Genomic DNA, 16,027 nt, shown 5'->3' with positions numbered 1-16,027 from the left:
TGTACACAACTGGATAGTTCTTCAACCAATCAGACCACAAGAGGCGTGATCAACGAGCATAATGCAAATTACTCTGTACACAACTGGATAGTTCTTCAACCAATCACACCACAAGAGGCGTGATCAACGAGCATAATGCAAATTACTCTGTACACAACTGGATAGTTCTTCAACCAATCACACCATAAGAGGCGTGATCAACAAGCATAATGCAAATTACTCTGTACACAACTGGATAGTTCTTCAACCAATCAGACCACAAGAGGCGTGATCAACGAGCATAATGCAAATTACTCTGTACACAACTGGATAGTCTTTCAACCAATCAGACCAAAAGAGGCTTGATCAACGAGCATAATGCAAATTACTCTGTACACAACTGGATAGTCTTTCAACCAATCAGACCAAAAGAGGCTTGATCAACGAGCATAATGCAAATTACTCTGTACACAACTGGATAGTTCTTCAACCAATCAGACCACAAGAGGCGTGATCAACGAGCATAATGCAAATTACTCTGTACACAACTGGATAGTCTTTCAACCAATCAGACCAAAAGAGGCTTGATCAACGAGCATAATGCAAATTACTCTGTACACAACTGGATAGTTCTTCAACCAATCACACCACAAGAGGCGTGATCAATGGGCATAATGCAAATTTCTCTGTACCAAATTGGATAGTCCTTCAACTAATCAGACCAACAATCCGTTGCTTGTCTATCATCATCGTGTTAAAACCGTCAATAGCGTACCAGGTGGATAAGCCATTTTGTGATTGGTCTACGCAGATTTGTAATGGAAGCAGGGTAGAAAAAATCCCTTCTGTCTGCCATTGGTTGGACAAACACATATACCTGTCCACAAACTCAACATTGGTTGAATCAGTTTTGCTGTTAGGCTGGTCAGAATGCACAGACAAACTGAAAAAATATTTGATAGTGTCACAGATTCAGTGTTTACTCTTGGGGGAATTTAGCCTTTTAATTAGTGGCTTTTGCACATTAATAATATATAGTCCCTGACAAAAGTCTTGTCGCTTATCTATTTTCTAGAAATACCTGATATTAACCTGAATTTTAATTAATTCATTGGTGTTAGAAATAGCTCATATGAAAAGCTAAAACCCTCCCAAATGATGTTTAATGCACTGAAATAAATAATTTTCACAGAAAAAATATTTATCATTTAATCAAGACAGAAAGGTCAAATTTTGGCAAGACAAAAGTTTTGTCGCCTATACAGAAATTGAACAAATTTACTGCAAATACAAAAATATGTCAGCAAATTAAGTTGTGGTGCTGTGAGATTCAAATGTAATATCTTCAATGACTTCCATGAGCTTGAAGGACTGCATCCATGCGATTTGGCAAGGATTCATACAATTTATGGATGAAGTCATCAGGAATAGCTAAGAAAGCAGTCTTGCATGCCTCCCAGAGTTCATCAATATTCTTTGGTTTCGTCTTCCATGCGTCCTCTTTCATCCTACCCCACATATGCTCAATGATGTTCATGTCTGGTGACTGGGCTGGCAAATCATGGAGCATCTTGATCTTCTTCGCCTTGAGGAACTTTGATGTGGAGATGGAAGTATGCGATGGAGCACCGTCCTGCTGCAGAATTTGGCCTCTTTTATGGTTGGGAATATAAGAGGTAGCTAAGATTTCTTGGTATTTTAGACTATTGATGTTGCTTTCCACCCTGCAGATCTCTCGCACACCCCCATACTGGATGTAACCCCAGACCATGATTTTTCCGCCACCAAACTTCACTGTTTTCTGGGTGAATCTCGGATCCATTCGGGCACCAGTAGGTCTCCTGCAATATTTGTGGTGACTGTGGTGTAATTCAACAGAAGAATCATCTGAAAAATCCACCTTCTGCCACTTTTCCAGCGTCCATCCTTTTAGCAGGCTCTGGGCCTTGGCAAATGCCACACGGTTTTTCAATTGTCTTTTGTTTAGTGCTGGCTTCCAGGCACTTATTCGACCATGGAGGCCATTTCGAGACAGAATCCGACAAACTGTTCTTGTTGACACAGGCTGGCCTTGGATTTTCAAGCCAACATACGGTCCTCTCGAGCAGTTGTCTTGTGGGGTCTGCCTGACCTGGGCTTGTCAAAAACGTCTCCAGTCTCTTCAAATCTTTTTTTTATCCTCTGTACTTGACTCCGAGACACATTGAAAGTGTCTGCCACATCAGCAGTGGATCTGGTCTTCAGCCTCATGATAATCAAAACTTTAGTCTCAGGGTGAATCTTAGGCATGTTTGCAGAGGTCTAGTTGCAGTTGATGTGAAGGTCTAGTGTACTGGGGTTCTTTTTATACACACTTGAGACCTAATTGATCCATTATTAGTCACAGGTGAAGCTCATATGACAAGGCGACAACACTTCTGTCTTTGCTAAAAAATTGACTCAATGGGCTTTACCAAGCTGTGAATATTAGAATACTTTTTGAAAGTTTAGTTTTTCACTGAAACATTATCACAAAAGCTGGTGGGTTTAAAATGAGCCATTTCTTGTAAATAAATCTTGATTAGAAATATATTTCAGCGGCACTTTAGGTCAATTTGTACACAAGCTGTCAGGGACTATGAAGTATTTTGACATACAAATTGACACACTTCACCTTAAATTAAAAAGAGTGTGTCAACATTATACAGTTACTGGATGAAACTTAGATGAAAGGATGAAAAGAAGTTCTGTAATGGTGCCTGCCGACATCAGGCGTTACAGTGTATCCTGTTGCCTGGGGGATGAAATAGAGAGTGAGAGAGAGAGAAGGAGAGGTATTCTGGGAAAGGTTACCATCAAACATTCATACACTTGTCTCTTTTGAAGAGCAGTCTTTGAAAGAGATAGTGAGATGTGTGTCCCCTTCACCTGAATGGACACAAACCCCATCCTTGGATAATGGCACCATCAAAAGCCATAACAACCAGTACACAAAGCACAGAGTATAGACAGGTTATAAAGCTAACCAAAATATTAGCATATTAAAGAGTCATCTGAATCATGTATTCAAAGACATTATGATCAATGTGTCAATAAAAAATCTATTTTAAAATGTGTGCTAGGTACATATCAAGAAAGGATTACATATAATGACTCTAAAATGTCATGTGGTGTAAATATCAAGTAAAAAGTAATAAAGCTTTTTGATTACAATTTAAACAAAAAATAATGCACATAGCCTATATCATATTCATTCATAAATATTATTGTTTTTAGGGAGTCGTACTACAACTTTTACATTCAATTTTGTTATACTTTAGAATACTGTTCTTTCATTTATGAATAACTGCAGGAACAAATGCGTAACAATATTAACATTCAAGAAGCTACTATAAAACAAACTCAGATTAACTAATTATTAAAGGTCCACTGAAATCAAAATTTAAGTTTTTTAGCTTTTAGTATGACTGTGTTAGCCTAAAAGTAATGAATATGCTGGTATGTTGCAAAACGATGACAAAATTTGCATTTAGGAGATAAAAGCATTCAAAATTTACAGTCTTCAACTTCCGTTCAAGCGAATCACAGACTTCACTTTCAAATGTTCTGTCCAATCAAAATGCTATCTAGAATCTAAAGCCCACCCCCTACACTGCTGAAGCTGCTGCTGAAATCGGTCAGTTGTTAACACACATTTACTAATTTCTACATGGTGAAAGGCACATAGCACACTATATATGTGATAGGATGCTTCCATTTGAGGCGAATAAAATCTGTTTTCTCGTTAGTTTCACACACCGCAGCAGCGCACACACCCCAGCGGCTCTGGTTTAGACTACAGACCTGAGAGCGCAGCGCAGATCATATGCGCGAGTCGGCGCAGACAACAAATATATCGTCCCATTTGAATTCTGCACAGAATGCTGCATTTCAAAGCGATATGGAGATTATGATAGTAAACAGTGTTAGAGGAAACTGGCTTTACCAAACAGAGAAGGTCCGCTCTTGCGCTCTAGTAAAACTGTATATTAACGAAACGCTGTTGGCTGTTTCAATAAAGGGGAGGAGCTGCTAACAGCTGAAGTCGTTTGAGGGGAAATTATTTCTAAAGATCAAGGTAACAGTAGTAATGACTCAAGTACTACCAAATCCTTCAGAAAGAATGACAAATTATTTGGAACTGTATTATAAAGTGAAAAACATGATAACTTCCTAATATTGACTAAAGTCCCTATAAGCTGCTGAGTTGTTTAAAGTTTTGATATAATTGCTTCTGATATATTTGAGTGATTTTCACTCAGAGTGATCTGAGTGATTACTAGCAGGTTACTATTATACACTTAGGTTACTATTCCAATTGGCCAGTAATTCCTTTAGAAGGATGTAGTACAATTATTATTAATTGGTTATTATGATCTGCTATTTAAAATAATGTTCCAATTGGCTAGTAAATCCTTTAGAAGGATATGATAACACTTGGGTTATTATTCATCTGTTACCATGATGTTCACTTTAAATAACTGTTCCAAAAGGCCAGTAATTCCTCTAGAAGGATGTAGTAACAATTGAGTTATTACTATTACTTTAGAATGCCGTTCCTATTGGCAGTGATTCCTTTAACACTTGAGTTACTAATGGTTTACCATGATCTTCACTTTAAAATGCTGGTGCAAATATGCTAGTAATTCCTTTAGATGGATGTGGTAACACTTTTTTTATTACTAATGGGGTACCATGATCTTCACCATGCATCATGTTTATCTGCTTACCCCAAGGGCATCCAACATGTAGGTGTCTTTGTTTCTTCAGTAGAACACAAATTAATATTTTAACTCCAACCTTAGTGTGTAGGTCATATCATGTAAATGGGTAACAATTTTATGAGAGCGAAAAAAACATGCTTAGACAACATACACAAATGGCCCTGAGGCTCATGACGACACGCTATCTTAAGACACAAAACGACCCATTTGTGTGAGAAATCGAGCCGTATTTATACAAAAAAAACAATGCTATAATACAACAGCCTGGAACGCGCTTCACTTCCCTTCACATCCCTTTAAGAAGGATGTAGTAACACTTGAGTTACTAATGGTTTACCATGATGTTCACTTTAGAATACTGTTTCTATTGGCCAGTAACTCCATTAGAAGGATGTAGTAACTTTTGAGTTATTACTAATAGGTTGCAGTGATGTTCATTTTAGAGAACTGTTCCAAATAATCAGCAATTCCATTAGAAGGATGTAGTAACTCTTGGGTTATTACCAATGGCTTACAAAGATGTTTACATTAGAATATTGGGCCCCACTTTATATTAGGTGACCTTAACTACTATGTACTTACATCAAAAAAATAATTACAATGTACTTACTGTGTTCAAATTGTATTGCAAAACACTTTTGCTGATACTGAAGTGAGATACGGGTAGAGGACAGGTGTGGTGATTTGAGTAAGTTTAAGGGTAGGGTTAGGTGTAAGGGACGTGCCAACTGTTCAATTACAAATTTAACTACAGAAATTTATTACAGACGTAATTACATGCAGGTATTTTTTCAAATGTAAGTACAATGTAAAAACATGTATGTACACAATAAGTGCATCGTATCAAATGATTAATTACAATGTTAGTACATAGTCAGGGGCGTCAGACTGGGGGGATAAAGGGTACAGAGCAACCAGGGCCCGAGGCAGGGAGGGGCCCTTAGAAGTCAGTTTTCTATACATACACATACATGGTATGGGGCCCAGCAAGATGGTTTGTACCCAGGGCCCAAAATTTGGTGCTATGCCGCTGTACAAAGTAGTTAAGGCCACCTAATATAAAGGTCCGAATACTGTTCCAAATACTTAGCGATTCATTTATAACAATGTAGTAAAATTGGAGTCATTGCTAACATGATGTTCACTTTAGAATACTGTTCCAATTGGCCAGTTATTCCTCTAGAAGGATGTAGTAACACTTTAATCATTTACTATTGGGTTATCATGATCTTCACTTTAGAGAACTGTTCCAAATAATCAATATTTCCTTTAGAAGGATGTAGTAACACTTGAGGTACTAATGGGTCACCATGATATTCACTTTAAAATTCTGTTCCAATTGACCAGTAATTCCATTAGAAGGATGTAGTAACTTTTGGGTTATCCTAATAGGTTTCAGTGATGTTCACTTTAGAATACTGTTCCAAATAATCAGCCATTCATTTAGAAGGATGTAGTAACACTTGAATTATTACTAATTGGTTACAATGTTGTTCGCTTTAGAATACTGTTCCAAAAAATTAGCAATTCTTTTAGAATGGTTTAGTTTCTCGGATGTTAATATCGCATTACTCATTTGTTCCTGTGTAGTTATTTAATAATAAAGGAACAGTATTCTAAAGTTTTTCCCTAACTTTTCTCTGTCATAAAGGGTCATGAGAGTTCACAGGGGTCATCTCTGTGATATAATTTCCTGTTTAATGTTTTTTTTTTTGTTGTTGTTGTTTTGCACACTACTGCATGTTGGCCACTAATTTGGTGGTATGGAACAATAATAAGAATACGGCTATGTAGAAAATGGAAACAATACTAAAACCTTGTCATAATGTACTATATATATAATAAAATCGCTTATTTTCATAACTCATTTGTTTTTGTTTACAATCGAACGGCATGCTGAATAGAATGATCTATTTAAAGCCCCTCAGCCCTGAGTTGGGAGTGTGATGTGGCAAACATTCCTATAACGGCCTTGTATGTTGCTTTTTAAATGAAGTATTACCAACCAAAGCAAGTTCTGACTAAACAAGAATAGAATGCAGAGGATTTTTGTTGTGATGTGCTAATTGCAGGGCTTTATGCATCGTAAGTGGTTTTGTTTTCAAAGGAGGACGCCAGCGCTCCGTTTTGAGGACCCCTTTTCATAACATGACGGATAGTGCTATTTGCAAACTCTTTGCACCTGCTAAGCTGCAGGGTGTTTGGCCAACCCACCTGCAGAAGGCACGTAGAATTTTTCATGACAAAGACTCATGATTACCTAATACATATCACACACATACAAATTCTACCCAGGCAGAACGCTACACGGATTCATGCATCAAAGTGAGAGGAAAGGCAAAGCGGATTCGAACTTGTTGCCACCAGCGGGGAAGCATTTCCATTGCCTTGGCAACTTGCCACAGATGTGAGACTATTTGAAGGTGGGCTGCTGTGAATAAGTGACATCACGGGACTGGCGCCGGTCCGTCTGTAGTGCGAGACCCATGAATCTACGGGAAAGTCTACGGGAATATGGTCTGCACTGTGGCAAGGCTGGCACACAAAATGAATGAAATGAGGCTTAATGGTGATTCATTCACTCTTCATAAACAAAAACCTCTTCTGGAGAATGCTTGAAAGAAAGACACCTAGTAGAATATGCTAATGTTCATGACTCCATGACCAATCATAGCCTTTATGAGTGACTGGATGTGGTCATAAACACTTCAAGTATTTGCATCAAACACAGTATCCAGCTCTTTCAGTCCTTCAATGCAAAGTGTTTGAGCACTTCACAAGAAGTTTGCAAATGGATATTGACTCATTCCTTTTTGTATAAATGGTTTACAAAATGCCTTTTCTACTGTAATTAGAGATATTTTTCATTTATTGATGTAGCTTTTAATCATGTTAATGGATATATATATATATATATATATATATATAGAGAGAGAGAGAGAGAGAGAGAGAGAGAGAGAGAGAGAGAGAGAGAGAGAGAGAGAGAGAGAGAGAGAGAGAGAGAGAGAGAGAATAGTCACAGAATTGCAACAAAGAGTGGAATCTTAGGGTCACAAAGTCTCCAAAACAACCATCAGATGCTCTCTACATCCCAACAAGCTGTTTGGGAGGCATGTAAGGAAAAGGCCTTTTCTCACTAACACTCACAAGCATAAACGTCTGGAGTTTGATAAGCGGTACTGGGACTTCAACTGGGATCGTGTGCTTTGGTCAGATGAAACTAAGATTGATTCCAGCATGCACTATCAAACCCTTGCAGCTGATCCAGAATGCAGCGGCGAGAGTGGTCTTTAATGAGCCGAAGAGAGCTCATGTTACGCCTCTCTTCATCAGACTGCACTGGTTGCCAATGGCTGCTCGCATCAAATTCAAGGCACTGGTTCTCGCCTACAAAACAACCACTGGCTCTGCACCAATATACCTAAACTCGCTTGTTCAGACTTACACACCCTCCAGAAGCTTGCGTTCTGTGAGCGAGCGGCGCCTCGTGGTTCCATCCCAAAGAGGCATGAAATCGCTCTCACGGACATTTTCCTGGACCGTTCCCACCTGGTGGAATGACCTGCCGATCTCAATTTGTGCTGCCGAGTCTGTAGCCATTTTTAAAAAACATCTTAAGACACATCTCTTCCAATTGCACTTGACCAATACAGAATAGCACTTACTGATCACCACAGTAACAACCAAAAAGCGCACACTCCTGGATCATATCTACGTCTCTCATCCGGATTTGTGCCTTCAGGCGGGTATGTTACATAGTTATCATAACTATCAAAATCCAGTGTTCTGTATTTTGCGTATGTGAGTTTTTGTTGTAGATGGCTATTGCTGCGCGTTCAGCTAGAATGCCATACAAAACCAACCCATTGGGCCACTGAATCTGCATTAACGACAACAGCTGGGGCAACAGCCTTAGTCCTAATGGGTTATCATAGCTATCAAAATCCAGTGTTCGGCATTTTGCATACGTGAGTTTTTGTTGTAGATGTCTACAAAAAAAAAAAAAAAAAAAAAAACTTGTGTACTGTGCTAATTAATTGTGATTTCTTACAGCTCTTACAGGTTTTTGGCCTTGTCTGTTTCGTTGCTTCTATTACTCTCCCCTTTTTTGTAAGTCGCTTTGGATAAAAGCGTCTGCTAAATGATTAAATGTAAATGTAAATGTAAGATTTAGCTTTTTGGCAACAGACACTCTAAGTGTGTCTGGCAGGGCCAGATTGAGACTCATTTTCAGCCCTGGAGTTTCATGCCTTAGACCGGCCCACTTTAGTTCACGACAGACTATATTAAAATAATGTGATTCCAACCTCAGAATATAAATCTGCATAAGGTACACTATTCTCTAGAGCCTTAAGTTATAAATCTTTGTATTTTTGAAAAATATAATTTTCAATTCAGTGCAAAAACAGTAGCTTAAGTTTTGCTTCACAGTGAAGATTTATTAGAACCGTAAATAACAGGACAGTATCAATCTTTTTTTTTTTAAGTGTTAGTATTCATAAATATCCAAACATTGAAATGAAGAAAAGATTTTTAGTTTTTTTGACAAATTTCTTATGTCATTTCACTTGTCTAGTAAATGTATCTTGAATTAAGAATATTTAGATATTTGAACTGGAAAAAAATTCAGTGATAATGTTTGCTTATTCACACACTATGGTACAATAGCAGTTTACCTGTGTTTCACAGTAAGAGCTAATCTCTTCACAACTGGGTCCTCGCTCGCTTTCTGACACTAAATGAAATTTGTTACATTTATTTCTTAACACAAATACCCCCTTTTTTCAAAGCTTTCAAATCAAGTCACTCAGTTTCATTAATGTATTACTGAATCATCAGGTCATCATTATTATCTCAGGGCATTTTTCATTGAGCAGGGCTCTTCCTATTAGTTCTTCTGAATGACAGTCCTACCTGCCCATTCTGGTGTGTTGGGCTCATGACTGGAGCTTGGTAATGTTACTGGGCCTTGCTCTTCACTATTAGCAGCAAAACAGACTAGAGGCGGCTGCTGCTGAAGAGCTAAGAAAAAGTTTGATACATGAACGTGGTTTGCAGACAGCATTGTTTTGCGCGGTCGCATCTTGCACTGCTCCTAACTACCTTAACGTGATAATTACTACTCACCGGCCTCATCGTCATCATTTGTTTTTTTGAGTAACAATGTGCACAGCTTAGAACATTTGGCCGCGTCAGTTTCCAGAGCCTTCTTTTTTTTTTATTCTGGCCTTTTCAGCGCCGCCTTTGCGCTTCCTATTACCCATTTTTATCTGACTTTTTTTTTTTTGGAGCAACTTTCAAGGCTCAAATGTATTTGTATCGGGGGCGGGGCCAGGGAGTCAAAATATAATCACGTCATCATTAAACCTGCACTCTGCGAGAAAATATTAAGTAAAAAAGAGTGGGACTGCGGTAAAATAATAAATAAAAAGAGTGGGACTGCGGTAAAATAAAAAAAGTGGGGCTGCTGTGGGTGCAGGCAGCCAATAGGGACAGCATCCATAGTTCAACCAAGTGCCATGACAACAACGGCCCTCGTGGCCACAAAAACAGACCGGCCCACCAGGAATTTTCCCGGTGCTCCCGATTAGCCAATCCGGGCCTGGTGTCTGGCGTAAAACAAAAGATTAGTATGCCGAAAAGCACCTCATGCCCACCGTGAAGTATGGTGGAGGATCTGTGATGCTGTGGGCCTGTTTCTCTTCCAAAGGCCCTGGGAACCTTGTTAGGTTGCATGGCATTATGAATGCTTTGAACTACCAGGACATTTGACATAAAAACCTGAGGGCCTCTGCCAGAAAGCTGAAGATGGGTCGTCATCACCAGGATAATGATCCAAAACATGTGGCAAAATCTACACAAAAATGGTTCAGCAGTCACAAACTCAAGGCCCTCCCATGGCCATCTCATTACCCAGACCTTAACCCAATCGAAAACCTGTGGGGCGAGCTAAAGAAGAGAGTGCATAAGAGACGACCCATGACACCATGATCTAGAAAGATTGTGCAAAGAAGAATAGTCAAAGATCCCTCTCTCTGTGTTCTCCAATCTTGTGAAATGTTATAGGAGAAGATTAAGTGATCTCTTGTTGGCAAAAGGGGGTGGAACAAAGTATTAACATCAGAGGTGCCAATAATTGTGGGACACATGATTTCAAGGTTTTTTTTTTTTCTTCCTAAATGTGTGATTTTTTTACCACCAAAGTAATGTGCTTAAATGAAAAGTTGGATTTTTCTCTTTTTTTGCATTTGGGTTCTATGTTGTTTTAAAAAAAGGGAGAATTTTTAGAACTATATATATATATATATATATATATATTGTAGTTGGCAACAGGCCATTACTTCATGTTCAATACTATGTGGCTGTTAAATGCTTGATTCTGGTTGATGAACATTCCAAGGTGTGCAGTTATTTTTGTGTTTTTTGGGGGGCTAAAATAGTTGCAGGCAGGTTTTGACTGCTTTATATTTCCATATCACTTCACCAAATTATTTCATTTATTTAAATGCTCCTTACAGCCGAAAGCAGCGAAAGAACCAACAACCCATAAAGACAATGACCAAGCTAATAAACATAGTAAACGATAGGATCAAAATAAATGTTTTTCTGACAAAACTGTTTTATTATCTATATGGAAAGCACACTTTCTTATTACATGCACACACATACAGTACATACGCACGACACACATACACATGGAAACACAGAAACTTGTCACACGCATTTAGTCAATCAGTCATCTCTTTATCTCTTTTATGAAACGTGTGACAACTTGCCCCATTAAAAAACGCCTGTCTTGATGAAAATCTCTTTCCTGAGAACACAGTCAGTTCATACTTCCAAAGTAAAACTATTTTTCCATTTAGTAATGTTGTAACTACATTAGAACAAACAATGAAAGTATTTATTAGTCTTTGTGTATGTTCATTTTAACATGTCATTACATTATTAAAATAAACAGTTATCTCTGTAAATATCTATATATTGGAAGTTCTTGAGAATAAGGTTTCATTTGTTAACATAAGTTAATGTATTAACTAAGATAAACTAATTATGAGCAGCTCAATTGTTACTGTATTTGTTAATATTTAAACACAGCTGTTCACTGTTTTGTTCATGTTAGTTCACAGTGCATTAATGTTAACAAATACAACATTTGATTTCCATAATGTATTCGTAAATGTTGGAATCAATATTAACACAGATTAATAAATACTGTAGAAGTACAGATCATTATTAGTTCATGTTAACTAATATAAATTAATGAAACTTTTTACCAATATTTTAAAGGACCTGTATTAACATAAACTGGTTTGACATTTTATTAACTAACGTTAACAAATATTGGTAATTTTTTATGCATTAATGATGTCAAATAATTGTGTTATTATGCTATTGTTGTAAAGTGTTACCACTTTCAGTTCAAATATGCCCTCATTTAGGCTATTTAGTTGTCCCTTAATTGAATATGCCTATTAAAGTTTGAATGTGTTCACATGTTTAGTTCAAAAGCAATAGTAAATATGTTAACTTGAATAACAGAATTCCCAATATATAATAGCCTACCCCAATAATAATTTAAGGGGGTTTTGAACTAGGTGATTGAAATCAACCTAGGCCTACAAAACCACTTCTAGGTATCATTTTCATAATTAGAATTTGAAAATAAAAACGTGTTACTGAGATCCGAGATACTGCCTCCTATTGTTGACAACTTGGCCCGGTATCCCTCATGTTGTTTAAAAGCACTGAAATGGTGTTTGTTAATTATTATAGCGACGGAATTTTTTATTTATTTTTTATTTTATTTTTAGCTATCATTTTCACTATTTCGGTTTTGTAAACGCACACACACACACACATATACATCCACACGCGGATAAACACACACCCCCAGCAGCCTCTTGTGTGCGCTCGAGCCCCTCCGCAGTTACAGGTCGCGCGCTGCTCCATCATCACGGGTGCTCGTGACTGACCGGTTTCTCCTCGCGCAGGACTGTCAAAGCTCGAGCGGGTGGCGCCTCCCCTTTTCCTCTATATATGACCAGCCTCAACTCCTCCGCTGTTTTACACCGTGCGCTCACACTCAGAGAGGAGATGTGGTCAGGATAGAACTGCTCTCCTTTTCTTGCCTGCACTAAATTGCGTTTTTACACGAAACCTCTTGTTGCGTCCCGCGAACGTTTGTCGTTGTTTTCAGCTCTTTGTGGTTTTATTTATTAGAATGAAGGCCAGCGCACCGGTTCGCCCTCACAAGGTTTCTTCTGGCTGCAGTCAGCTCTCCTTGCGTTATTTGTCGGAGCGCAGCCGCTGCAAAATGGAAGAGGAGGATCTTTTCTGCCTGCAGTACGACATGAACGACTGCTACAGCCGACTCAAGCGCCTGGTGCCCACTATTCCGCAGGATAAGAAAGTCAGTAAAGTGGAGATCCTCCAGCATGTCATTGACTATATCCTGGACCTGCAGCTGGCGTTGGAGACGCACCCGGCTCTCCTGAAACAGACGAGCCCACCCGCCTCCACACGGACCCCTCTCACACAAATCAACACAGAGCAGGTAAGAAGCATTCACTTAAAGACTGTGCGGATAATGGCTGTGCACAGTAGCCATCACCCACGGAAGTGACAATAGTGTGTGTTTCTATGTTTCTAACTGCACCAAACCACATATATGATGCTGTCTGCTGGGGGGCTGTGTTTCCTTGTTCTTTGCCAAAATGCTAAAACAATTTCATTTGATCTCAGTGTTCAGTTTTGTTCATCTATCAAATCTTATTTAGCCTGCAAATATAATATATCATCTTACAGAAATGTATTATAATTAAACCTTTGTGTGTATATGCATATTTCGTATATATTATCACCTCTATGATCATCATTATTTTAATTGACTCCATGTACAATAGCTTTTACTGATGGTTATTGTGGCCCTCATGTCACCTCCCCATTAGCCGCAGTGAGAATGAACGCACCTGTTTCCTTTGCTTTCAGAGGACGACGGGTGTCAATAAGGAAGACTCAATTTTGTGTCGCTGAAACGTTGCACACCGGTGAGTACATAAAGTTCGATATGAAATATTCTCAAAGGGCTCATGTACGGTTATGTGTGATGCTTCTTCTTCCGACACGCTGGAGAATTCTCACTGGGTCTGAAGAAAAGCCCATCTTCGGCTTTCAGGAATATGCTGCTTGTATGTATCTTGAAATGATTTCCCATCATTGTCTCCTGAATTTATACTAATTATAAATGAGTTTTGCAGTCAATACATTCCCACAATATTGGTTGCTAAATCAGTAACTAATGCCCTTTTTGAATGCGACGAAACACCTACATTCAAATACACCAAGTGTTTTAATCAGCCTGCATTACGACTATTGCAGACAAGCTAAAACACATGCAGCAGTGGGACAAGCCACAAAAATGCCTTTCATTACCCAGAATTCCCAGCTAAAGAACAGGGCTGAACTGTCAGTATAATTGGGTAACAGACTTCTAATAGAGCTGGCGGTACATGCAGCTGCAATGGCTATTATTAATAGAGTCATGACAGTAAAAAACGCATAGATAGAAGTGATTACCATAATATTCCTGTTCATATGAATGCTGGTTTTTGTAGCGCTTTCCGCTCTGGGTGGACTGTAACCCTGGCAGCCGCTCGAACCCAGTTGCGCAATATCTGTCCACTTTGTGGTGGTCTTGCTAACAGGGGGGTTAGTCGGTAGCTTCAGACTGAAGCGTCAGGGACGTTTGGCCCGCAGCAGTGCGTTGGAGCGGGTGCATATATGTGTGTGTTTGTGTGTGTGTGAGGTTAGCGGCCCGGGCCCCGTGTAGCACCGCTCTTGTTGTTTGACCTGGTTTGTTTTGGGTTGTTGATCAAGCATGCCCTCTGTTTTGTCGGTGGCGCCACTCAGTCTGGAGCGCACAGTTCACACACCCCTTCTATTCATTCCTCTCTCACAGGTGTGCACTGAACCCATCCAAAGCCAAGCCCAGCTTCACCAGGGAATCCAACACACACCAGGCCCAATCGCAGGGGAGCAGCACTGAAACTAATAGCTACTAAATCATAATATGTAAACATTTTAACGTCAGCTGTCAAAGACGCGGTGAAGCCAGCCAGATTTCTCCTGTGCCCATTCTGTTCTCTCACAGTGGGGGGGGTCTGAATTTGGACAGGGAATCCACCCCCCCCCCCCCCCTTCACACCACTGAAATTTCAATTTGAACATAACCTCAGATTAAAACCTAATTTTACTAAAAACCATCAGACTGTAAAGCTTTATGACTCAAAATGAAACCATCTGACATCTATTGTTAGGTGATTTGTGCTGAACAGGGATTTCCCTGCTGTTTAATATTGTAAAGAACTACGATAAGTGTTGACTTGTACATAACAAGGAGGATGTTCTATAAATGTACGTGTAAGAGAATATATGTTCAACCAGCTGATTGTAATTATTCTAAAATATTTTTTATCGAAAAATGTTTCGTTCTGTAAATATTGTGTTTTCACATAAGTGTAGTGAATGATTACATGATGTTCTGCTAATAAAGGTCTCACATCATAAAGCGATTCGCCCGTGCTCCGTTTTCTGTCCATTGAATTAGCCGTGAGCGCAGTTACTAGAAACATGCATTAAACTTGGATTCCTGTGGTAGAAACGGTTTCATTAACATCACTGTGGCGCTGAAGGCATGGGATATTATTATATCGCGATTTATATATACATATATACATTTCTAAACAATAATTCAAGCATAAGAGAAGTTGTACACGATTGCACCGATTTCCTCAATCTCAAGTGTGTTTTCCATAAAGGTGGAAAATGATTTCATAGCACATGCCTGTGTGAGCTGAGATGTAACAGAAGCAATCCAGGCCTAAATGTGTGCAGAATATTGTCATGTTGTACTATTATTCCAGTGCGCAAACATTAAATTGCTGCTTTATGTGTGATTTTTTGGAGAACATGTTCATATGTGGCTTTTCAAGTTTACCCTTTTTGCCTACAAAAACATATTTTTTTATTATTATTATTTTATACACTGTAAAAACTACTACACTGTAAAAAAAATTGTTGGTGTTTGTTGGTTTAACTTAAAAAAGTAAGTAACCTGGTTGCCTTAAAATTTTGAGTTTATTGAACTTAAAAATTTGAGTGCATACTATGAAGGAAATTTGTTTAATAGAAACTCAAAATATTATTGTATCTGAACCACATTAAAAAATTGATAAATCATGAAAATAGCACTATTTGGCATGTTTCACTGCGTCATCAGAAATAAAACACACAATTACCCAATA

The 16,027-nt window shown here is 38.6% G+C and overlaps 1 protein-coding gene across 1 annotated transcript; it reads left to right on the top strand.

Moving 5' to 3' along the window:
- Positions 1–12,748: 12,748 nt before the first annotated feature.
- On the top strand, positions 12,749–15,295 carry id4 (inhibitor of DNA binding 4). The gene is made up of 3 exons (XM_067449173.1): positions 12,749–13,278; positions 13,713–13,771; positions 14,683–15,295. Exons 1-2 carry the CDS (start codon positions 12,946–12,948, stop codon positions 13,755–13,757), a joined length of 378 nt encoding a protein of 125 aa, XP_067305274.1. The 5' UTR covers positions 12,749–12,945; the 3' UTR covers positions 13,758–13,771; positions 14,683–15,295.
- Positions 15,296–16,027: the final 732 nt, after the last annotated feature.

Source organism: Pseudorasbora parva, chromosome 7, assembly GCF_024679245.1.
Source record: "Pseudorasbora parva isolate DD20220531a chromosome 7, ASM2467924v1, whole genome shotgun sequence".
NCBI lineage: Eukaryota > Metazoa > Chordata > Actinopteri > Cypriniformes > Gobionidae > Pseudorasbora > Pseudorasbora parva.
Note: the sequence above shows the minus strand (reverse complement) of the source record. Positions and strands in the feature narration are given on the sequence as shown.